Here is a 24,822-nt window from a genome sequence, read left to right as displayed (position 1 = left end):
TATATCAACACTAACATACAATCATTGTCCATGTCGAAGTGGAGAAAGTAATTTAGCAATATTTATTGTACAGTGTAGACAGATATTTGCCAACGAATCAATGGAATTGATCAGCATTATTCAAACAATTCGATGAACTAACTTACATATTAAATTCGGGTCTGCTACTATTCGGCGAGTCCGATTCGGAGAGTTTCCTATTCGGAGACAGCCTTTTTCGGAGAGTTCCCTATTCGGAGATTTTTTGAAATTTTTTTTGAAAATTATCGGGTACCGTAGCCTAACTATCATTGCCGTTTTTACATCGTTTTAACGTCGCTAAACGTTGAAATCGTGCAGAAAAAATAGAAATAAAATGTTTGAACTATTAAATGAAAATTCGTCATGTCAGTTGAATTGTTTTTATTTGTGCCCATCATTAGGCTACGGTACCCGATAATTTCAAAAAAAATTTCAAAAAATCTCCGAATAGGGAACTCTCCGAAAAAGGCTGTCTCCGAATAGGGAACTCTCCGAATCGGACTCCCCGAATCGGACTCGCCGAATCGGACTCTCCGAAACGGGCCATTCCGATTAAATTCATAAGTTTTGGTAAAACTCAGGAAAATAATCTGATACATCACAAATAACAAAAACAAACATTACTTAAATGACTAAGAGAGATACAATTTGCACACTAACAAGCTAACAGTCGATCACGTTTGATTTCTTGATTGAATTTAATATGTATGAGCTGTTCATTGCATTGTTTTGAGTAATGTTATTCAATTTTATTACAGTACATGCTTGTGATACTGAATTTCACTTTATAAAAAAAGCATCTTGATCTACCGCTCTATTAAAGCAATTTTAAGTAAGGTCATATCTTCATTGAAGTTTATTGATGGTTACTAAAATGTTAGATTGTTGTGCAAATGCCAACATTTGATGAATGCAAAATACCAGTACCCTGTTTTGTAAGGGTCTGCTACTATTCGGTGAGTTCCTAACCTCTAACCCCTAACCCTAAAACGGCAATGATAATTAGGCTACGGTACCCGATAATTAAAAAAAAAAATTAAAAAATCACCGAATAGGGATCGGACTCACCGAATCGGACTCACCGAAACGGGCCATTCCGGTTTTGTAAGGTATAGGTTACCTGTAGGTAAAACATAATATGTAATGCACAGTGCACTAAGTTATTTTTTCGCCACACTTTAAACGATTTTCTGACTTGGCAAGTTTGCTACATATTTTAGTTGATATATACCATATGTGTAAAACTTTGATTTTTGGCAAACAGGGACAACAGTAAATGCATGCAACCTTTCAAACTTGCTTTGCAATTTTATATATATTTTGCTGTGCATCATACAAGGGTCTACATTCTATGCATTGCACATACATTTCGGACTAGTTTTTCTCTATTCATCTTCATGCCATAAATTGTCTATGTATAATTCAAATAATAGACTCATTTTAGCCGCAGAATCAAAACACAAATCACGTTTATTGCCATAATATTGTACGGTACTTTATTGCAGCATGACAATTGATAAAAATTTTCTGTGGATAATCTGAAATTTAACAGAATGAAGTTTTGTGAAAAGCAGGTCATATTGTTTGCTTCCTTTAACGTTTGTTTGATTTTAGTCGAGCATATGCCTGTTGCAAATGTTCTGTCTACGTGACAACTTACCGACCAGTTGTTATTGCATTGCATAATGCTATGTTTGTTTGAAAAGTGTGTTTGCTGACTTGCACTTCTTATGGGATATTATATATGCATTTGCACTGTTAAAACATATAATTTCTAAATCTTTGCATTTAATGAACGTTTAATGATGTTGTTCTAACTTTAAATGTTGATTTTATGATTAAGCTGATATGACATGTTTTGGTGTGTTGCACTCACACTACAGTAGGTGAAGGAAAGAGTATTACACAATATTGAGATTTTGTTCAGAAAACCAGACATGTGATTGCACAAAAGGTCAAAATGCAATGCTGATTTTTTAACGTAGATGCATTAAATTTCGAACCACTGCATTTATGAACTTTGGAATCTATTAATTTTTGTGGGCAAAATAGTGAGACAAATCACTGTTGAATAGTTATCTGTGTAGACGTCATTCAAAATTCCATTGACATTTCTGTCTTCAGCAAACGTTTAAGCTTTCAAAATTGTGAAAATGTTAAAAACGATTAATTTTTGTCTTGATAGCCTAACCAGCGACAGTACAGAGCATTACTTCCCTGCCACATTTTCTTTAGCAGTTTAAATCCCGCTGAAGGATATTCAATTGCTCTATGGGTGCAAGCTGCAAAGTTAAAGCGAATACTCACTGAAAAACAAATATTCTACATTTTGGGGCAGCCTATTACGTGAAAAATCTCGTTTAACAAAACGTTGAATGGTAGATTCATGTAGTTTCAGATTCAGCCAATTTTGATCACATTCTTAAAGCTATAGTTTGATGTACTGTGTACTGTCGTGTAAGGTAAAAAAACACTTCTTGTTCAGTATGAAAACTATTCATATCGCTTATATGCTTTCATCTTTGCACATTGCTTAGCCTGTTCACTTACTGTAATTTGGCAAGTAACAAATCCATGGTAACAAACATAGCTGCTGAAATTTTCGATAAGTTGAAACTTTGATTCTACGTGTATTCCTTGCTTCTTAAACGATCCTGAAAAGATATTCTTTAAAAATGGTTCTCTCACAACTCCCGGATCATGGAAAGTTTTACGACCTCAATGTCCCAGCTGATAGCCTGAAAATTAATCCAGAAAATTTAACCATGCTTGTGGATTTGGGTTATGAAGTGATTGCTTTGACGAACTATTGGGAAAGTTCGAAGAAGATTACACAAGGTTTGACGATTTCATTGCATTTTGAGACTAAAATTTCTTGAATTATATAATTGATATGCGTAAACGACCTGGATTGCCACTTTGACGTTATTAACCCTGCTAGGCGAAAGCATCGATGACTCTGTCAGACGCGATCAACGCAAGGTTTGCCTGTATTGACACTGTTGTGGAGGAGATGCAAGCATAGGCGCCAACTCCGGGGGGGCGGAGAGGTGGCGCCCCCCCGTGAATTTAGCTCGGGGTGGCTGCCCCCCCGCAAATTATGTAAAAAAATCCTAAATCAAATGCTTCTAAGTTCAGATTTGCGTTAGTTTGACCTTCATTGCGGATCGATCTCAATTAAAAGATCTACTTGTTGCAACAAGGGCGCTGCTCCTAAGATAACAAAAGAAACAGAAGTACGGTAGCTGATAAACGTCAGCATGGTGCCGTTGAAGCGGGTCTGCTACTATTCGGTGAGTCCGATTCGGTGAGAGCCTTTTTCGGAGAGTTCCCTATTCGGTGATTTTTTGAATTTTTTTTTGAAAATTATCCTGTACCGCAGCCTAATTATGATTGCCGCTTTTACATCGTTTTAACGTTGCTATACGTTGAAATAAGATCCCAACCCCTAACCCTAAAACGGCAATGATAATTAGGCTACGGTACCCGATAATTTAAAAAAAAATCACCGAATAGGGCTCTCATCGAAAAAGGCTCTCACCGAATAGGGAACTCACCGAATCGGACTCACCGAAACGGGCCATTCCGCGTTGAAGCATAGTAACTAGGTTGAAAAACGTTTTTCTTGATTTCTTTCGCTTTGTTTTTTCTTGGGAGTGTCAATAACGAGGTGCTGTTTGCTCAGTTTAGTATCTACGCGTATTACGAGCTAAAGTTCAAAGTGACCAGCATTTAATTCGAAGTAGCCTACAGGCCTCGAAATTCCTTTTTGTTGACGGCGGACAAACGTGTCCGGTCTGAGCAGCTATCTCGGCGGACACACCAGTTTTAGCCGTCGATTGTCATGCTTAATTACTTTATCTTGATAATAATTCTTCGCCATTTCAGAACTATAACTATGGTTTTAGAAGGCTTTTTAAAAAATCAGTAAAGTCACTCTGAAAGGCTTTCATCAGACCAACGACTTGCGCTTGAAGAGTCAAAGCGCTGTGTAGCTGGTCAATACGTCACAAAACTGATTAACTTCCACCGAACGAGCTCGTGTGGCTTCTTGCGTCACAATGCTCTGGGCAGGAGTCGGAAAATTTCTACACCAATGCTACTATTTTCTGCTGTGCAAAGTTTTTTTGTTTATTTTTGCGTGTCATGTGAGCGAAAGTGAATTTTCCTTGGGTCTTTTCTTTCTTACTTTAATACCAAAACTTAACAAATTTTGTTGCATCTTGCTGTAAATAATAGCCTACTCGTATAATCTAATTTAGTAACCAACCTTGCCGTATCAATATTACTCGGAGATCAAAGCCAGACATTGTGAGGTAAAACTTGAACTAAATTGCGCGTGATTAGTGTAGAAGTACCTGTACTCCTATCGATTCTTAGCGAAGAATTCACCTTTGTTACGCTGATTCAACGTCATCAATCGTTGAAGCAACGTAAAAATCGAAAGTTTTCCTCCTTGAATGGAGGCTAAGGGATACAGTATTCACATTTTGTAGATGCGTGCTAGAATGCGCTGGAAAATATATTATCGCAGCAATTGTTCGTGCTATGCAATGACGATTTGTATCGCTAGTTCCTGTGTTATTTCTCGGCGGACAAATATGACCGATCTAGATGGTACTTCCTGCGGACATCACATGCTGTGACGGTGGACATGTCCGCCGTGAATTTCGAGGCGTGAGCCTACATTATATAGCTTGGCTATATACAATGGCAAATAGACGCAAACAAACATCAATGCTGACAAACATCAGCATTTTGAATGTAAGCAACAGCCCTCGAAATTAGCTTCCATCTACGACGGCAAAAACATTGCCGTCGCCAAATCAACAAACCTTGAATTGCGGCGGCAATTGCCGTATGCTTTAATTAAACGAAATTTCATGCACTTCATCGTGTCACACGGCGGTAGCCCAGAGTATTACGCAAGCTACTGTATTTTATGCGCTGACAATGCTCTTGTGAACTGTAAAAAGTTTGCAACCTTACAAATACTGGCTTAATTGTTACGCAAAAGTTACTCTTTCATCGAATAAATGGTTCTTTGGCAGTAAAGAAAAGTAATGCTTCCGATGATATGGCATCGCGTTCATGAAAGGGTAGTTTTGCGTCTGCAAGTATTTCAGTGACGACGCGACAACCTCATCCTCCGATGATTCCGACTCTGACTAGTTCTTTATCCAACAGACTTTGTGTTGTTCGCAGTATCCTAATTGTGCCGAAAATATGTGAGTGTATACGTAAATCGAGGCAATCTTCTCGCAGAGAGCTATTGATTTGTTACCGGTACCTGATTGAGCAATTAACGTTATTTCATGATAATTCAACGTCGCTAGATGTCGAATTAATGTAAAACAAACGTAAATTTCTTATTGGGCATTGTAGTTACACATAACCCACCGGCAAAATTAAATCGATTTGTGCTGACTCGAACGTTGACCCAACTCAAAATTAACTTGTAAACTTCCTCCCCCCCGTGACTTATTTAACGTGAATCACCGTAACAGCGTGCGTATCGCGTTGTTCGCTTTATCGCTACTTTTGGTATTATTACACCACAACAAATCAAACAGTGCGGTCGTGATAGACTATTCGAATATTTTTTTTCTCTTCTTGTTTTACATGTTTTGGTACAATTTTTTCGGTACAAATAAATTGTTTTGGTACAAATAAACGTTCACAGCAATTGCCGAGGCAATTTCAACTTTTGCCGTTTGGCCTCATCAACGTTTTTGCGAAGTAAAAATATCCTAATTTCGAAAACTGCGTGAGTGCTCACAGCAAGTAAAATAGTCCGAGGTGAGGTCTTGGTGCGATGTTTCTGCTGATTAAACTCACGCTGCGAGTAAATCAAACAGGAGGAAATTTTGAACAATTTTTGTCCGAATTAAATGCTTATTTTGCGACGGCATTTTTATTGCCGTAGCAGAATGGCCATTATGACGTTTGCGGCGGCATTTACCACGGCAATTGCCGTGTGCCGCCGCTAATTTCGAGGACTGAAGCAATCGGTCGACTAAAAAGTTTGCCCCCCCGGCAATTTTCAATACCCGGCGCCTATGGATGCAAGATCCAACTTGACTCAAAAATAGTGCAATTTTCTCACATTTGTACTGCAACAAACAATTTTCTGAGTAATACATATGGATGAATAGCTAGTGGATATGATCTGTGAATGAAATAATAGACCTATTCGCCTCGGTGTGTAGGCTTTTTGATGTGAGCTGTCTTTAGTGTAGGCTTTTGCTTATTGAGAGTCTCTAGCTACAAGTGGATAATTTAGGGTTTCTTTCGAGGTGTATGATTGCCTACAAAATTAAACAAGTTAAATGTAATGTTAAATGTATTTTTCGTTAATCAAAGTTACTAGCTTTTACTCGGGAAATCACAGATCACTCTAAGATGGTGCCACCAAGACCTCCATCGAAGATTGAAGAAACATCGGAAATTAGTAAAATTTTGAAGCGACATAATCAGACTTTGATGCAGCTGACGAGGCTGACAATCGAACTGCGGCAAGCAAGTGATCTGCTAAAGGTAAACTTCATTTTTACCTCACCGTAACTACGCACTTAGTAGTTTTCAGTAAAAAGCTTATTTTTCAATGAGCAGAGTGTTTTGAGTGTCACCAATCAGCATTCCACCTATGCGGTTGAGTCAAACTAAAAACGTTTTTGTCATCTGCGTAGCAATGATTCGACACGAGTCATACAGGTACTGAGTCATAGGTATGTTGTACATATAATATAGCTAACTGCTCTTGGCTGATGCTGAGCTGCGTCGGAGTCTGCCTCGCTTTCTGACCTAGTCTTATTCTGAAACGATCCCTGTTCCATATCTAGAAAGCTAAAACCTCAATTGCTAAGGTAACAGGGATCAGTTGTCAGTAGATGTTACAGAAAATATATTTCGCACTTATTCAGTGCATCGTCAGTTCTGATAAAGGGCAGTTAAAACCTACAAGTAATGTTTTAAACAACATTACAGTGACGCAATAATGTCAAAACATGAGCGTAAAAAAATTGAAAAAGCATAAGCGTAAATATTGAAGAAATGCTGAATGAAAACTGAACCAAGCCGGCAGTAAAGTAAATTACGTATCAAATATAAAATATAAACTAGAATTGATGAAAGAGCGATGAGCAAAGCCTGCAAATGTAGCGTTGTGACAAATTACGGCAAAGAAAATAAAGTATATGCGGAACACGGCAGTCAAAGGCAGTGATAAACAAACTAAGTACAGCGATAAATAATTAAATGGAGCGTCTTGGAAAACACAAAATGTAGCGTTGTGGAAAAAAGAGTAGGCAAAGACGGCAGTGAATAATAAGGCAGTAAAATATTGAAAAAATACCAAAAATGTAGTGGAGCGTCAAAAAATTAAACTTGTGGCAGAATTAATTTTTGGATATTTATTTTGGCATGTATCCTATGTATTCATTTATCTTCACAAGGATCTAGATCAGGGGTGGGCACAGTTGTTCAAAGAAAGAGCCGCTTGCGGATAAACCATAAACACCAGCGAGCCGCAAAATCAGTTGACACAAAATAACATAACAGCAATAAAAACACAATGATTGTTTATCCATATCAGTTTTGTACTTGACTCGCTAATCTCTGAAAATTTGAACGATAAGTTGTTAATGCTGTGCGAATTAATTCTTCCAAGTGTTCATTTGTCAATGTTGCACGATGTTTTGATTTTACAAAGTTCTTTACAGAGAATAAAGATTCACAACCATAAGTTGTTAGAAAAACAGAAATGAGTCGTGCAGTGGTCTTTTTGTGTTCTGAATATTTATTCTCAGGAACCTGCAGATTTTTTCAAAAACTGATATTAATTAATTTAATTTGTCGCAGACATTTGTTGCCTGTCGGCGGGTTTTGTAACCGTTGGGTTGTATGCTAACTAGAGATTGAAAAATCGATGGCAAATCATTCCCAATATTGGTGTGTTCTACTACGAATTGAGTTCCTTTTATCCGTTTGATAACTTGAGGAAGTTAGGTAAAAGTACGGTACCGTTTATTCATAAAGCACAGCTTGTGAATGAACCTCAAAACTTCAAACTGCTAAGTTCTAAGCAGCGCCAGCACAGCACGTAAAAATAAATCATACCTAGCATAATTCTTGGTCTCAAAATTTCGTATAATCATGCTTATAGGCTCAATAATACTTTAATGTTAATTTCTTCCCAGAACAGACTGAGTGCTCTGGTCAGGCCAAGTTGAAGTCATACAAATACAACAGATTAGATTTATAAATTCTTACAAAAATGAATAGCCTAAGTAAGTTCTGGTGCTACTTCTAAGCTTCAACTAATCGCTGCTTAGTGACTTTACTAAACTTCCAATTGTTGCTGACTGAGCGCAAAATGAGCCAGGAGAGGCACAATGTTGCTTTTGCAACGTCACAATTCCATTGTTTAACAATGGCTACAGTAAAAGAGAGACTCCTTTTTGATCTTTGTATTGTATTGCCTATTGGGCGCAAATTAGATTTTGAAGAAAGTGTTAGTCACAAACTTTAATTTATAGCAACCGATTTTTGCGCCCCTATCAATGTGGTGCCCACGACTCGAGCCATGCCTGCCATAACCTAGGTACGCCACTGCTTGGTTGACAGCGCGAGATAACATATTTAAAATAATCTTAATTTTTTTTGTAATATTACGATTCAATACAAGAGCCACAAAATATATGTTGAAGAGCCGCATGCGGCTCGCGAGCCGCAGTTTGCCCACCGTTGATCTAGATTATCAATATTGGGTTGTTCAACAAATGTGACATTGTAGCATTGGGAAAGTTGTGGTTCAGTACTTAGATCATGAAATACAGCAAAATGTTTTAATAACGCAGCCCTGTCATTATTAGAAGAAAAATCGAAAGTGTTCCAAGTTGCACGATGGCCTGACCAGCGAACCGAAAATTTATTAACCGTTTGTCCAACATATTGTTCATGGCAAAGTAAACATGTTGCTACATAAATCCCATAATTGCTGCAATTGAGTTCCTGTTTTAACTTAAAAAGTCTTTGCGGAGTGCTCAATGTCGTTGTACGTGAAACCATTGACAAACGATGATGACCATGGTTACCACACAACGCACAGCGACCACAAGGGGCAGAATAACCTCTTTGTAGAACAGAAGATTGGATTTTTTTTGATAGATCTTTGTAGTTTGTAACATAATTTCCAATTGTTTTTGGCCTTGTGTATGTGACCATGACATCAGGTTTAAGTTCCTTTTCTTTTTCACTCATTTTTAATAAAGCTGGGAAAGCAGTAGCCCACACAGTCTTGCTGTTTTTCTTTTGAGGTTTTGGTGGCCTAAGTCTGTCAGTCCAAGTTGAAGCAATTCCAATCATGTCATTTGTCATCGCGATAGGGAAATCTGACCTAGTAGCTTTTTCTTTGAGTCTGTCTTTGAGTCAGTCCTTTTTCTTTGAGCTACATATAATATGCGTTAATAACCACTGGCAGCAGCATTTTACATGAGAAGACTATTATAGATCGGCTGCGGAAACGATTATGGCGACAGACAGTTGTTTGGATCTTGTGAGCCTTGTCAGTGTCACGTCAATTTTGGCCATATGGTATCGATCACTGTTTATAAAATTGATCGTTTTTTTGTGCAAAGCAGCAATCAACCGTTGCACCCATCGTGGAAAAAGGCCGTTCAGTCCTGTTATTATCTGCTTCAGACTGATCATTCTCAGTAGGCTACAGCAAGAATTTCTTAAAATTTAGTACGGCAGCCCATATCAGTAATTATGCTGAAGCTGAAGATAGTTACTCATCTTTCACTGCAATCGAATAAACGTCCCTGAAGCGTGGGATCACGTGCAGTTGCCATGGTTATATTAAAATTGGTTAAAGCTGATTACGTTTCTGAGAAATGACAGCTTTATTGCCAAGCCGTATTGACGTGAAGTAACCAACTGCAAATGATTCATTGTAGCCAAGCACAACTAATTTAACAAAAAAAGTGTACATTGCCTGGGCGCTATCTATGGCTGTCTTTACATTCCCCAGCCAGTTAGCAAACTTTCTTTCGCCCTGACTATTTTACTAGTAGACTACATGTCGTCACCAGGAAGAGATTTTAACGTTAGATTATTATATTTTGACTTTACCCTAACGGTTTAACATCAAACTTTGAATATTATAAAATCTTTCAGAGATGCAATTGTCGCACCACTGATACAACCGTCAGCTGCATAACCGAGTAGTGATAGGCCTGGTATGTTGCTCGAAACCGCGCCCGTTCGACACCGCTGAATAGCACGAGGCTGTATCTTTGGTAATGTACTTCATGACATGCTTGTGGGTGAACAGAAAGATTCACTCCCTTGTTATCCTCTCCACTTCGGCTGAATTGCCAACCAACGTGATACGACAAAGTCACGTGATTACGACAAAAACTGATTCAGTTCTTCCGTTTTTGTGTTAGTATTACAACCACATGTATGTAGCTTTCAATGTAGCAAAGCTGGCCAATCAAGTTTGAAGCAGAGCTGCAAATGTGAACTTGAATAAAACATGGATGGATTTGCTGCACCCCTGGTTGGTAGGCTAACAAGATAGAAAAACGAGACTAAATTGTTCATTTGCACTGCATTTACCGCTTCTGTTTAAAATGTTCGCGATTAGCAAGACAAGATTTATTTGAGAATCATTCTTCTTGTGTGTCGGTGGTTCATTGGCTTATTCAAGTAGAAAAAAAGAAAAGGAAGATACAAAGTGGAATAAAAGCTGCCCAACTATTGGAAAGACACATTGAGAAAATTGTTTTTGATTATTTCCACAGCTTGTGTCTGATTATTGATTTTTATTAAAATAAATTGGAATGATCTACAGCTGGGGTGTTCTCAACAATCATGTGCCACGCTAGTTCATTGCAAGCCCATGTCTGAAAATACGCACTTGGTAGCCAAGCGATAAGCGAAGTACTGTAGTAGTATTTCGTCATACCACACCTGCTCTGTCTATTATATTTTATATCCTCTTCTATAGCGTTGACTTTTTCTTACAAAACTAATTTGATTGCAGGTCGAAAAGGCTGTGGATAGTGGATTGTACGATATCTTGGCTGTTCGTCCACATTCAGAGGAGTTGTTCAATACCAGCTGTACAGATCTTGACATTGACTTGATCTGTATAGAAGGAGTAGACAAACTCACGTTCACACCAGACCCTGCAGCAATAAATCGCGCAATTTCTAAAGGAATTTACTTTGAAGTAAATATTTTAAAAAGATTTTATTAATTTAAAGTAACAGACGAAAAGGTTCCTACTTAATTTTTTTCCTACCTTCTATTTTTATGTTATATGCTGTTTCATCATCACGCATCGTTTAATTAACAAAAACTTTGTATTTCAGGCTTTATATTCCCCAATGATAGAGGATAACTCTATTCGTCGTGTTACAATAAGCAACGTTCAGAAAGTGATGCTTTTAACCAAAGGCAACAACTTGGTGTTGTCCAGCGCATCAGTGAATCCGGCCAATTGCCGAGGACCGTAAGTAATATGATAATTCGAAGAAAGATTTTTGTCAAATTCTCAGTTCGTATTGTTGGCTGAAGCATTCCAACAATTTTATGTCCTACAACTTGAACGATGTATGTAACTGTGTCTAATGTGCTATCTCGGTGCGTCTGGTAGAAAATTTAAAAGGTAGTTGCTGGGGCGAAGTATTTAATTCTTTTTTTTTTTGAAACAAAAAGTTCTAAGTTCATAACAGGTGTGGTCGACACGACATGCCTTGTCGGTGAATCAACATAAAAAAGGACTGATTTGTTGACTAGGGAGGAAAAGCGATGACTTCTGTAGTTCGATGCCATGCTGCGATGTTGATATTTGCATCATCAACAGAACGAGTTTACACGTACCGTGCTATTTAATGCCATCATATCACAAATTATTTAATATCTTCACAGTTGGCTTGTCAGTAACCACAGCGTGTTACATAGACTTAGGGTATATTTCATTACGTTGGTCAGCTACTAAAACTGAGGGTGAGAAAAATCTAGCAAACCAAATATAAAATCTATGCCTCTTATCTTTCGTGTCAAATACATGTAGCCTCAATGCCAGGAACTGCCTCTGCCTCAGACCAGTTTCATTTTCCCTACTGCTAAGACACGTTCTTATGAATTTCTTTATTTTTTTGAATTACCGTAAACTGTTGAGTTTTTTTTCCTTGCAGGTATGACGTAGTCAGTCTAAATTACTTTTTCGGCGTCAAAGAAAATTCTTTTATTCACACAATATCAAGGAACTGTAGAACTGTTGTTGTTCGTGGGCTTTGTCGGAAATCTAATGACAAAGAAACGGAACCGTTTGAAAATGCATCAAAAGCCGGCGATCAAAAAGATGCAGACACTTTCAGCCAAGCAACTTCGGAAAAATTGGATATAAAAAGCGCAAATGATGCTGTTAATAAGGAAATTCTAGGTTCTAAATTGTCCAGGAAAAAGAAGAAAAGAAAAGCAAATTTAAATCCCACTAATGAAATGGTTTTTAAAAAGAAAACCAAGACATCCGAATAAGATCACCAATAAAAATTATTGCGTTTTTTACGAGTGTGTATTTTGTGAGTTCCAGTACGAGTGTGTTTGTCAATGTCAGCAACCAATAGAGCAGGTTATAGAATCCGGTTTAGAATTTTTGCTTTACATTCATTAGAGGATCTACAATAATTGTGGAAGCACCAGAGTTCAGCCGAAGTAAAAATGTGGTACAGTAGGCCTATAAATCGTCACCTTCAAGAAAAAACGACGAAATAGGAAACCGACCCTTCTGCGCATTTTGGTACTAATTTTGTCGATCTATGATACGTGGTTCCGGAGATACGGCCAAATTTCGAGATTTTGAGGCTCAAAAATTTCAAACCTTGTGGACCACCTCAATAGGACGTCATAATTGAAAAAAATTGGGATGTAAACTTTTTACCCCAAATACCACCAGATGGGACCCCAGACATTTTGAATTTCAAAAATGGTGAAAAAATAAAACACCCTAATAGGCCTACTGTCGGGATCGACAAAAATGTGACGAATGCGATGTAAACAGGCCCGTAATTGCCGGGGGGGCAATGCCCCCCCAAGCTCAAAGTAAAAACTCTGCCAGGCAAGCTACATTTGGTTTTCCAATTCCAAATGAGTAGCCTACGGTAATCCCAGACCCAAGACTTTCTATAGTTAATTTTTTTTGATTCTCATATGTCACTTTGTACAATTATCTTGCTTGTAATTTTGTAGTTGTTATGTACTGGTGGGGTAATAGTTATAGGGTTATTCCAGACAGATTGCACGATGATGATTTTTAAATTTGGGTGAGTTTTTTTGGCAAGGCATCTCAGGTAAAAGCAATTACAATGGAGTAAGATGCTGGTTTTGGAAATATTGTCCATGAATATCTCTTAAAAGCAAATAAATCAACATTGGTATCAGCTTGGATAGCTGTTAGTGTTTTTTGACGTTTACTGCCGAATATTACACCCCAAAGGGGATAAATTGGTTTGGTGGAGACCTGTACCAGACAAAGTCACGAGGGTCATTCCTGACAAAGCTGTGTGTTAAAAATATTGCATCCAGTGGCGTAGCCAAGGGGGGGGGGGGAGGTTGGGGATTACAACCCCCCCCCTTTGGCATGTGTGATGCTTTCAGTCTAAAAAGAAATTGCCTAATTTTAAGCAAAACTGCATTAAAAACATTCAAACATCTCAGCCAGGATTTAACAACAAGAAAACATAGAGACTTAGCTTTATTTCCGAAAAATGCCGAAGAAAACATGATCTTATTCTTTTGCTATGCCACCGGACAGCACAATTTTGCAGGAATATTCATACCCACATTTTTGTTGAAAATGCTCTCAGAATGCACCAAATCCAAAGCAATTTTTCAAAATTTTCTGGGGGAGGCCCCCCAGACCCCCCGCCGCTGGGTCGTCAAAAACCCCCCCTTTACAAATTCCTGGCTACGCCACTGATTGCATCTATTCTATTCTGCAATCATTTTGGCTGGAATTACCCATGTTTTGGCTGGAATTATCCCAATCATTCGAAATTACTGCTATCTAGCACCTTGTGACTTTATAACGCTGCTTTAACACATCGAATACGTGGATTCAGCATTTGATGAATTCCGAGTGTTATTATCAATCTGCTTTCTTCCAGCATCGTGATCGTGCTCTCCAGCCTGAAACTTGTGGTTAATATTTGTGTAGTACCGATAGCTGCTACTCGATTTCTGTGTGGTGTTGTATTTCGTTTTCTTTGTGTGTTTGTATCCTATGGACCAATTCTACTTGTGTCTGAAACAAAATCCAAATAAAAATAAATAACATATGCCGTGCCTTTGCCCGAAAAACCGCAAATTAGACTAATTGCAACTACAAATGTTATGTGCATAGCCTTTTACTTCGCAACAGCTTTTGAGCCCCCCCAAGCTAAAATGTATAATTGGGAACGCGCCAGAAAATCAACAAGAGAAATAGATCAGTGTCGCATTTATATCATTTGCCTTGATTTACTTCATTGTTGGAACGATCACACAATCGTAGCAATATCGCCACTGGAAGGAACTCAACAACGGTTTAAGAACAAAATCAGTATCATAAGATCATCACCCGCAATAGTACCAACAACGCATCTACATCGCACAATGACATATATCATCAAATACTTTAAGAACATACAACTTATTATCACAGCAACAGAAACCACACATTAACTGCACAAGACCTTATCTAATACAATTATATCATTAACTGAACAGTATCAAAATCGACTGACTAATATCAAAATCGACTGACTAATATCAAAACCGACTGCCTAATATCAAAATCGACTGAATAATATCAAAACCGACTGAATAATATCAAAATCGACTGAATAATATCAAAATCGACTGACTAATATCAAAATCGACTGAATAATATCAAAATCGACTGCCTAATATCAAAATCGACTGCCTAATATCAAAACCGACTGAATAATATCAAAATCGACTGACTAATATCAAAATCGACTGCCTAATATCAAAATCGACTGACTAATATCAAAATCGACTGAATAATATCAAAATCGACTGACTAATATCAAAATCGACTGAATAATATCAAAACCGACTGCTTAATATCAAAACCGACTGACTAATATCAAAATCGACTGACTAATATCAAAATCGACTGACTAATATCAAAATCGACTGAATAATATCAAAATCGACTGAATAATATCAAAATCGACTGACTAATATCAAAATCGATTGCCTAATATCAAAATCGACTGACTAATATCAAAATCGACTGACTAATATCAAAACCGACTGAATAATATCAAAATCGACTGACTATTATCAAAATCGACTGAATAATATCAAAATCGACTGAATAATATCAAAACCGACTGAATAATATCAAAATCGACTGACTAATATCAAAACCGACTGCTTAATATCAAAATCGACTGAATAGTATCAAAATCGACTGCCTAATATCAAAAACGATCGCTTAATATCAAAACCGACGGATTAATATCAAAATCGATTAGTTGCTTAAAAAATCAAAGTCCCAATTGGTGTACAATAGAAAGTCCATGCAAAGCTTTTGCTCGCGTTAGGCTAATGCGATAAACTAAAGCAATTATCCCTTGCTCCTCCCCGCAGACAATGGAAGAATTGCACTTGTATAGCGGATTAGTAGGCCTACAGTTTTCCTAGAAAACTGTCTGATAACAATAGACTTAATCTACTTTCTCGCTATTGTTTGTTTTCGTTCCAACTTTGGAAAACTAGTCCAGCTGTGATTATTATTTAATGTTGAAGTAGGTGCTGAGAATACCGTATTATATTAATAGATAATGTATTTAATCAAAATTATTGAAATTATTTTAATACGCTGTAGCTGAATTTCAAAGATACAACTGTTGATACAAAAAAGTTGAATTGACATCCCCCCAACCCCCATCTCCTCAGGTATTGATCCTTTCACGAGGGCAATGAAGCACACACAAGTCGGAGAGGCGATCGGAAATCATCGCTTAGCATAACTATGTCTTCACTTGTTTCATGCACGAAAATGACCTCTCAGCCTCAACAGTTGTTGCGGGTGACGCCATGATGAATTTGATTGCGTTACAATGCCTACAACAGTGGTGATTATGACGCGCTGACCTAATTCTGCGTCACTCTTTCTTACTACATATTTTCGACATTTAATCGACGCTCATTCTATTGCGAAATTAAATAATTGGCTAGAAGAAACCGGCGACCAAATATGGCCGACTGAGAAGGTAGCACCGGCGGTCATTCAAGCCTTACTTAGCGGCGATGGCCGCCGGCTGCTTTAAGGCTTGTTTTGTATCATTAGGCTTGTATACTTGGCGTTCCCAACCATTCGAACAACATGCTTTTTGAACTCTATCTCTGCGAAATCGATGCAAAATTAAAGTAGTTTTTAAAAATTCCCTTTATCGTCGGAATGCCCGCGCAAAGGGATGTTACTTAAAGGCATAGAATGTTACAGTTTTAACAATGGAAGTCATTGTGTTTCTATTTTCTTTCGTTTGCATAGCGTATTTTGCCTCTAAGTTCGCACACACATTTTGGCCAATTTCCATGCTTTTGACTATATTTTTTGCTGCAGAAGTTGCTTCTTTGTGGTAACCAGCATCTCGGTGATCAACAGCCTTTTCAATAAATTTCTTGAAGTCAATGCATGGTTCTTCGGTATCTAGAAAGCACACGCAAATGAATAACGCGAAGCTATTAGAATAATAATTATAGGGAAAAAGTGACTGGTAAATCAGACTAAAAACACTGTTTAGACATTATAAAACGTAAAATTTGTGAAACATTACAAACTGCAAAACATTTGTTGCAAAAGTTATTGTAAAACTGTTTATAAATCAGACGTAATTAAATACTGAGAAACAATGGAGGCAAACTTATGCTGACTCTAATTTCCTGATTGATCTGAGTAGCCTACATTGTTTCTCAATATTTAATTAGTCTAATTTCTGAACAGTTTTACAATAACTTTTGCAAGAAATATTTCGCTGATTTTCAATGTTTTACAAATTTTACTTTTTAAATTGTCTAAAAAGTGTTTTTAGCTTGATTTACTTGTCAATTTTTCTGTATAATATTCTTACAATTTCGAGTTATTTATTTACGAGTCACGATTAAAGTAATTTCACGTGCAAAACCAAACATTTACAGGATGTACAAAATGATCGGATACAGTTGCAGGTTTAATAAAACTGAAATAAAGTAAATAAAGAAAAAATTCTGTTTCTTTTTCGGATAGTACGTGTCTGCTAGTAGCAACATGAAAAATTGGTTCTCAACGAAACACAAAACAATAAGGTAAGACACAAGTAGCCTATACAACAAAGTAGAAACATTGGAGCAACACAAAAAACAGCGACGAGACATAGCGAATAAGACCAGCCTGAACAAACACAAAACAATAAGGTAAGACACAAGTAGCCTACTGTATACAAGTAGAAACATTGGAGCAACACAAAAAACAGCGACGAGACATAGCGAATAAGACCAGCCTGAACATCATCATTGTTTTAAAGGCGAATTCACAAAGTCGGATCGCATCTCCTATAACTCGACCTCGGATTGAGCCTACAATTTTGTAGGCTTATTCAGAAATTAGAAGTTAATCACTGATTCGCCACTTCTTTCATTAATGAAAGATTGTTTAAATCTGAGATGAAAGACAAGTAAAATCAAAGATGAAATCCGAGTTTGTGAACAGGAAATTGTGCGTTCGATCCAAGATTCGATCCGACTTCACGAATTCGGCCTTTTGCTGAAGCCTAGAATTGGGCAAAACCAATTACAAAATTGATAGATCGTAAGTGACGCTGTGGTCTGCTGACCCAGTACATTCATTAAACTAATCTAACATGATAAAGCTTTGGTAGAGAATTTGCTTTGTTGAACCATAGAGAAATATAACAAAGTAACTTCAGCGGGTTTAACATGATGTATTACATACACATTACACAAATATAACATAATTAAAAATAAACTCTAACGTTTTCGACACGTACGTGTGTCCTCATCAGGAATTACATATCTGCAATATACATAAAATGAAAATTGTAAGGTAAATTTTACTTTGCACTACGTGATCTGCTTTCCGCCGTATAATTTACTTGTAATTATTCCTGTGTCACTCGTTCAGTTGTGCTTTTCAGTCTGGAGTGTCGTTAGTATACAGTTACAGTTATAGTGCATAGTAAAATTTACCTTACAATTTTCATTTTATGTATATTGCAGATATGTAATTCCTGATGAGGACACACGTACGTGTCGAAAACGTTAGAGTTTATTTTTAATTATGTTATATTTGTGTAATGTGTATGTAATACATCATGTTAAACCCGCTGAAGTTACTTTGTTATATTTCTCTATAATCTAACATGCAAAACAAAACACAAACAACGTTAACTACGAAAATATTTTAATTATTTTGGCCACAGTTACACGACATGTCGGACAATGGTATCCCAAATCTACGATCTGTGACGCGCAACTTTCACATGCATTAGCGTGGCCACAGGGATCGAAGCAAAAGTGGCTGAACGAGGTTGAAGGCAAACGACACAATTTTCTTGTGATGGCTGACTTGTCACAACATCCGTTCCAATATTCGAAGCAAGATGAACTGCTTCTAGATCTGCTTCATTGGCTGATATGGACTGGATATATTCCAGAAGGGTAATCTGATTCCTTCTAAACTTCTCCTTCAGATCTGTTCTCAAATCGAACAGATCTTGAGTAGCTTGTCTGCGTGGCCGCGAAATTTCCAGCCCATTTGCTAACCGCTGATATTCGTTGTCAAAATCAGCTATTACATTGTTAATGTTCTTCATAAAGACCCATATATTGGGCCTGTTCACTTTCACACGCTGCTTTAGTTTGGCGTGAAAGGACTCTGCACCGTTGTTTGTGGCGATGTCAACATCAAATACAGAGAGTTCCATCGCTTGCACCCTATCTAACCAGTATGATTTAACATACTTTTTGAACTTGTCTAATTTCAGCAATACTGATTGTTGTAAAGTGATGTCGATGTGCTCATTCAATGCATCATATGCAGCATTTATATCTGAGGCGGGTGCGAACGGAAGTGCCATTGCACATTTTATCCAATTTTTCAAGGAGCTGTTTGAAAAGTAACTACTGACTAGACCATGGTGTTGCAATTGGCGCCAAAGTGCTTGCTTGTAATAAAACATACAACCTACAAGGCTGATGTTGGGAAATACTTCCTTAATAGCGCCTCGTGATGCTGCCTCAAAATCAGAGATGGCCCTTGTCGGGTGAAATGAAGGCACCATTGCTTTAATTTCTAAAAATACTGCCTTATAATGTTTCTTCGTTTTTGACACCATAAAACATATCACGGCTGGTAGCGTATGGTTGTTTTTGAAGACAAATATGGCAAACATCTGAAAGAAAAGCTTTGGAACTGTAAAAAAGGTTCCATCAAATTGTATGGTGTGCGAATTTTCAAGTTCACTCTTCATGGTATCGCTGGAGAGAAGGACGGCACACACACTTCCTTCGCACTCAACATTCCGTTGATAGTAGGTGTTAAACCCGCTTTGCATCAAGGAATCAATAAAGTCTTCTATCGTTTTAGGGACTTTGGGCACTGTAGAAGCTCTTCTTTTTGACATCGAGCTTTCCATTTCCTTGAATGAAATACTTGCACCAAAGGGGTGACTTCTCGTTTCGTTATCGAAAAGTTCACGCAAACTTCCTGTTTCATTCTCAGCTTTCCTTTTGAGAGTGCTTTTCAAAGCAACAACTTCAGCTTGATATAATGTCTCATCATGGTTATGAGGTTTCGTAACCAATATACTCAATGACGATGCATCAAAAGTACCTGCACCTTTGCAGTTATTTGATTTGTACAAAGTACATCGCACGTACATCTTTCCATTTCGACTGTAATTTAACAAATATCGAAAGCCTTCGTGTACGTAAATATTGGAACCACGCCTTTGGCCTTCTTCAATTTTAACACTCATTATCAGTAGCCTAAAGCAAACGATTATAATAGCAAGCAAAAAATACTTTCAAAACTAATCTGAAACAACAAACAAGCAATAACAGTTGAAACAAGCAAATCGATTGAAGCTGAACGTTTCGTACAATATTTTCCGACACACTTAAAAAATGACAAGCAAAATTAGAGTGATCTAGCCTAAGTCTGCTTTTTCTCGTGGTTACTGGTCGAGTAGTCGTATCTACATGCTGCTGATATAGGGTTAGGGACTTAGGGTGTTAGGCGGATAGTTGCAAAAAACGCTGTTCGAATAACGAATTTATCCAGACATTCGTCTGAAATTCGCAGTTCTTACCAAATCCTTGATTCGTAATACATGAAGAATCACTGCAGTTTCGATCCAACCCAACCACGGCCTTTTTATTCAATAAGTTATTATCTTTTTGTTAAGAATATACTTTTGTAGTCAACTGGGAAAACACATTGGAAACATGTAACTAAACTTCTGCCCGTTTCTGCATTGGTGCGATATCGCTAAGTATTGCAAGAACGCAAATTGAAGAAAATAAGCCTGAAAAGGTTTTCACAAGTATCATCGTATCTAGACACATTTTTCACTGCATGACTAGGCCTATATTTAGCCTATATGGTTAGGAACTTCAATCACTGCTGAATATGAGTGTTTTATGTACCAAGTGGTGTGTTTAATTTGATCGAATCCTCCCGTGAAACTGTAGGAGTTGACGATTTTAATCTTTAAATAAGCAGAAAATATCGAATAAACCTTCCTAATCCTAGTCCTAATAAACCTTTCAACACTGTTCTGCAATTGCATCCTTCGCGTGTCTGATTCTCTGTCTGACGAATTTTGTGAGGATTCGGATGGCGATAGTATGCCACACAACCAACAAAAGGCGAAAAAAAATCTTTAATTTACAGATTACATGTTTTTCTTGTGACATACCGCAGAGTGATCTTATTCTTGTGAAACTGAATAGGTTAACACTAGCTTTACGGAGGTGTCGTTGTCGACACCAGTAGCTCGGCTTTTTTTTATATGCAAAGTAAATAAAACCAGCCAGGTTCGGTAACTTGTATAATTTATTGATAAAGCTTTCGCCATGGTAAAGGCGGCTTCTTCAGTATCTGAAAAGTACACGAAAATGCATAATTCGAATCTATAAGAATATATAATTATATATAGAAGAAATGACTGGAAAATTAAGCTGGACGCAATGTTTAGATAATTCAAAAAGTAGTATTTATTAAACATTAAAAAACTGCAAATATTTGTTATCAAAGTTATTGTAAAACTGTATAAAAATTAGACCTAATTAAGCATAGGCGCCGAGTTTTCAAAATAGCTGGGTGGCCGAACACATTCTGTCACGCCATAAAGGTTATTTTGTGCGTTTTTCAATATACAATACAGATATTTACTGTTACAATGTTTTTCTATTGCGCTCCTGCCTCTCTTCCAGTCGCGAAACCCTGTCACCCAAACCTTTCCCTTCACCTCAAGTACTTTTTTCGTAGACGGGCTAGCACGTCCAGATTGTACTGCCCATTGGAACATCTGCACTTTCAGTTTCACTGGGGTTAGCATTTCTCGGTCTCTTTGAGGCGGAACTAAAAAATGAATCTATACGTTTTGTTCCAATGTTAGTCATATTCCTCGACATTACGATACTAGGAAGGGTGATCACCAATCAGTGGCGTATTTAGAAAGTTTCTTAGGGGGGGCCAAGACATTGTGTCAGTCAGCCGCGTAGCGGCTGACTTGGCGGCTGGATGCCAATGGGGGTCTCGGAGTAGTACACACGGGGTAGTCTCAATGGTAGTAGCCTACACAGAAAGCTCAAATTCGGTGAAAATGGATGGCTGTTAATCGGTTCAAATTTTTTCTATTTGGGTTAAAATTAGATTTTTTGACCTTTTTAATAGGGGTGGGGTATACCAAAATGTCATATGATGCGTCAGAACGGGGGGAGGAGGTTAGATGAAACCGTCAGAATACTGTCAGGTAGGGGAGTCCAGAATCAAGAGCGAATCCGTAGAAGTAAGTTACTGTTCCAATCAATGAACCAACAAAAGATATCATCACTTCAGAACATAAACAATAAGTTAGTCCTTCCGACCTCAAATACCTTTTGAAAATTCTCGGCGATTTGCAACGACAATTTACAGTTCCATGCGATGGCTGCGCTTGGAAAATATATCAATAACTGCATCATACTCGAGTACAATATCCTTGTTTAAATACATCTGAGCTAGACCATCCAAACGTGGCTCGGCCATGGTCGTGCGGTAATAATTTTTCAGGTAGGCTACTTTAGTGAACTGAAACATGGCTCATTGGAGGCAGTTGTAATTGGAAGCGTAGCAAAGATTCGAAATAATTTATGGGTAATCGGATTAGTGTCGAGTTGTTCAGCAGCTTGACTCGCATCCAGAAGAGTCGCAGGTCGTTTATCCACAGAAACTGCAAGCCAATTTGCTCTCCATCTTCGCAACTCAATGGCATTGAGTTGTTGAACCAAAGCAATTGCTTGGTTCAACATCCAGCATTTCATGGTAGAAGTCGAAAGTCTCGTCGATCGGGAGTCCTCATCTTCATGAATCAATGATGGCAGAAATGTGCTGACTTTAAAAGCTAGCGAGCAGTGCTCATTGAATCTCTCGTGAACTAGTGCCATGCAATTGTCAAGAAAAGGAAGAAAAACTGTTTGTTTAAAATAGATCTCCCCAGTTTCAGCTGGAATGTTAGGTTGATGTTGTTGTCTAGGTGCTCTCCGGGGCATTCGGATTTCTTCGCCAAAAACTGAGCAAGCCTTGCCAAAAAGTTGGTGAAAAAGCCTATTATCGCCCCTTAGGTCTTGCAACACAGTTACGTAGCTTCTAACATTCACCATTGCAGAATTCAACGTAGCCTAGCCTATGTGTAACTTAGGTCCTTGCAGGAGCTTATTTATGGTGCTGCAGCACCATTAGACGAGCCGCCACTGTATGCAGTGTATACTAGTGATTGCTTGCTTAATTAAATATTTTTAACTTATTGTAATCAAGATTAAACTAGAAGTTGATTTGGAAACTCAGAATAATATTGGCAAATTGTATCGCAAAAAGTAGCCTATACCCCTCTCCTCCCTCGCGCTAGGATGAATCATCCAAGAAATTATGTCTTCTGCTACAACTTTTTTTTGCAAAATTTGTAACTTATATATTTTTATTTTTTTTACCTGATCATTAGGGGGGGGGCCATCGCCCCTTATCCTCCCCCCTAAATACGCTACTGTCACCAATAATAATGTAGAACTCCTGTAGAACCCTATGTTCTACGTAGCAAGCGATTTCACCTATTGAGATCTCTCGCCAAACCCGAATAGCTAAGATAAGCGGCTTTCTTAGGCAATTGGGTCGCTAATCTTCTCGTCTGCAGGTGCCAAACGAAATGCTCTCAAATAATTTCTATTAATTTCCAACGTTTCCACTCAAAAAGACAGTAGGCTACGCTTGCAATAGTAAATTCGAAATAAACTATATCAAATTGAGATTGGTATTTAAAGACAAAGAAAAAGAGAGATTTCGAATAGTTGTGGCAAACACCTACAACGAGCTTAAATCTGAAAGATAGAACGAAACTATTACTGTTTATATTCATGCCATAAATGAAGCTGCACTAAAAGTACGAATACATGCTATGCTCACATCAAGCTACTAAACTGATCAAATAAATTGAATGATGGATGGAAAGCGCCGTTTGACGCTGTTCGCGTTCGACTGGCCCATATCTTTACTAAATACATAGAAGTTACGTTGGACAACACAACACAGACATCATAGCGGGAGAGAAAGAAAGTCGCTGTCCTAGGACTCCACATGATTCGTATCCACAGTTTCAAACGCCGCCTTTCTGGCGACAAATGTAGGAGACCTAAACATGACGTAGCTAAGACGAATATTTACGCAATATCTACGTAACATTAAAATCAGAGAGAAAGCATTACAGCCGGCCCGAACCGACGATATGTTTGTAACAACTCCACTGTTGTTTTCTTACAACAATAATTGACGAAAACTAATGGCTTAATTAGTAAGGGGCCTATCATATGGCGACAAAACCCTACGAATAACAAGAGATTAAATATAGCCTACTTTTGTTTTATATCTTCTAATTTGATTTTGATATTATTCAGTCGATTTTGATATTATTCAGTCGATTTTGATATTAGTCAGTCGATTTTGATATTATGCAGTCGATTTTGATATTATTCAGTCGGTTTTGATATTAGTCAGTCGGTTTTGATATTAGTCAGTCGATTTTGATATTGTTCAGTCGATTTTGATATTAGTCAGTCGATTTTGATATTAGTCAGTCGGTTTTGATATTAGTCAGTCGATTTTGATATTAGTCAGTCGATTTTGATATTGTTCAGTCGATTTTGATATTAGGCAGTCGGTTTTGATATTATTCAGTCGATTTTGATATTAGTCAGTCGATTTTGATATTAGTCAGTCGATTTTGATATTATTCAGTCGATTTTGATATTAGTCAGTCGGTTTTAATATTATTCAGTCGGTTTTGATATTAGTCAGTCGATTTTGATATTATTCAGTCGATTTTGATATTATTTAGTCGATTTTGATATTATTCAGTCGATTTTGATATTGTTCAGTCGATTTTGATATTATTCAGTCGATTTTGATATTAGTCAGTCGATTTTGATATTAGGCAGTCGATTTTGATATTATTCAGTCGA

The 24,822-nt window shown here is 37.6% G+C and overlaps 1 protein-coding gene across 1 annotated transcript; it reads left to right on the top strand.

Annotated features, from left to right (window-relative positions):
* Positions 1-483: 483 nt before the first annotated feature.
* Positions 484-12,599, top strand: LOC145764702 (ribonuclease P protein subunit p30-like). The gene is made up of 5 exons (XM_082576354.1): positions 484-2,859; positions 6,413-6,558; positions 11,072-11,260; positions 11,403-11,542; positions 12,231-12,599. Exons 1-5 carry the CDS (start codon positions 2,697-2,699, stop codon positions 12,571-12,573), a joined length of 981 nt encoding a protein of 326 aa, XP_082432480.1. The 5' UTR covers positions 484-2,696; the 3' UTR covers positions 12,574-12,599.
* Positions 12,600-24,822: the final 12,223 nt, after the last annotated feature.

Source organism: Aplidium turbinatum, chromosome 2 (assembly GCF_918807975.1).
Source record: "Aplidium turbinatum chromosome 2, kaAplTurb1.1, whole genome shotgun sequence".
NCBI classification, from domain to species: domain Eukaryota; kingdom Metazoa; phylum Chordata; class Ascidiacea; order Aplousobranchia; family Polyclinidae; genus Aplidium; species Aplidium turbinatum.
This window is presented reverse-complemented; position numbering and strand designations above follow the sequence as displayed.

What these genes read in the sequence shown, in the direction of transcription:
- LOC145764702 (XM_082576354.1), top strand. Translation starts at nt 2,697, where the DNA reads ATGGTTCTCTCACAACTCCCGGATCATGGAAAGTTTTACGACCTCAAT. An exon ending in AAGCAAGTGATCTGCTAAAG is followed by an intron (nt 6,559 to 11,071) that starts GTAAACTTCATT and finishes ATTTGATTGCAG; the next exon opens with GTCGAAAAGGCTGTGGATAG. An exon ending in CCGGCCAATTGCCGAGGACC is followed by an intron (nt 11,543 to 12,230) that starts GTAAGTAATATG and finishes TTTTCCTTGCAG; the next exon opens with GTATGACGTAGTCAGTCTAA.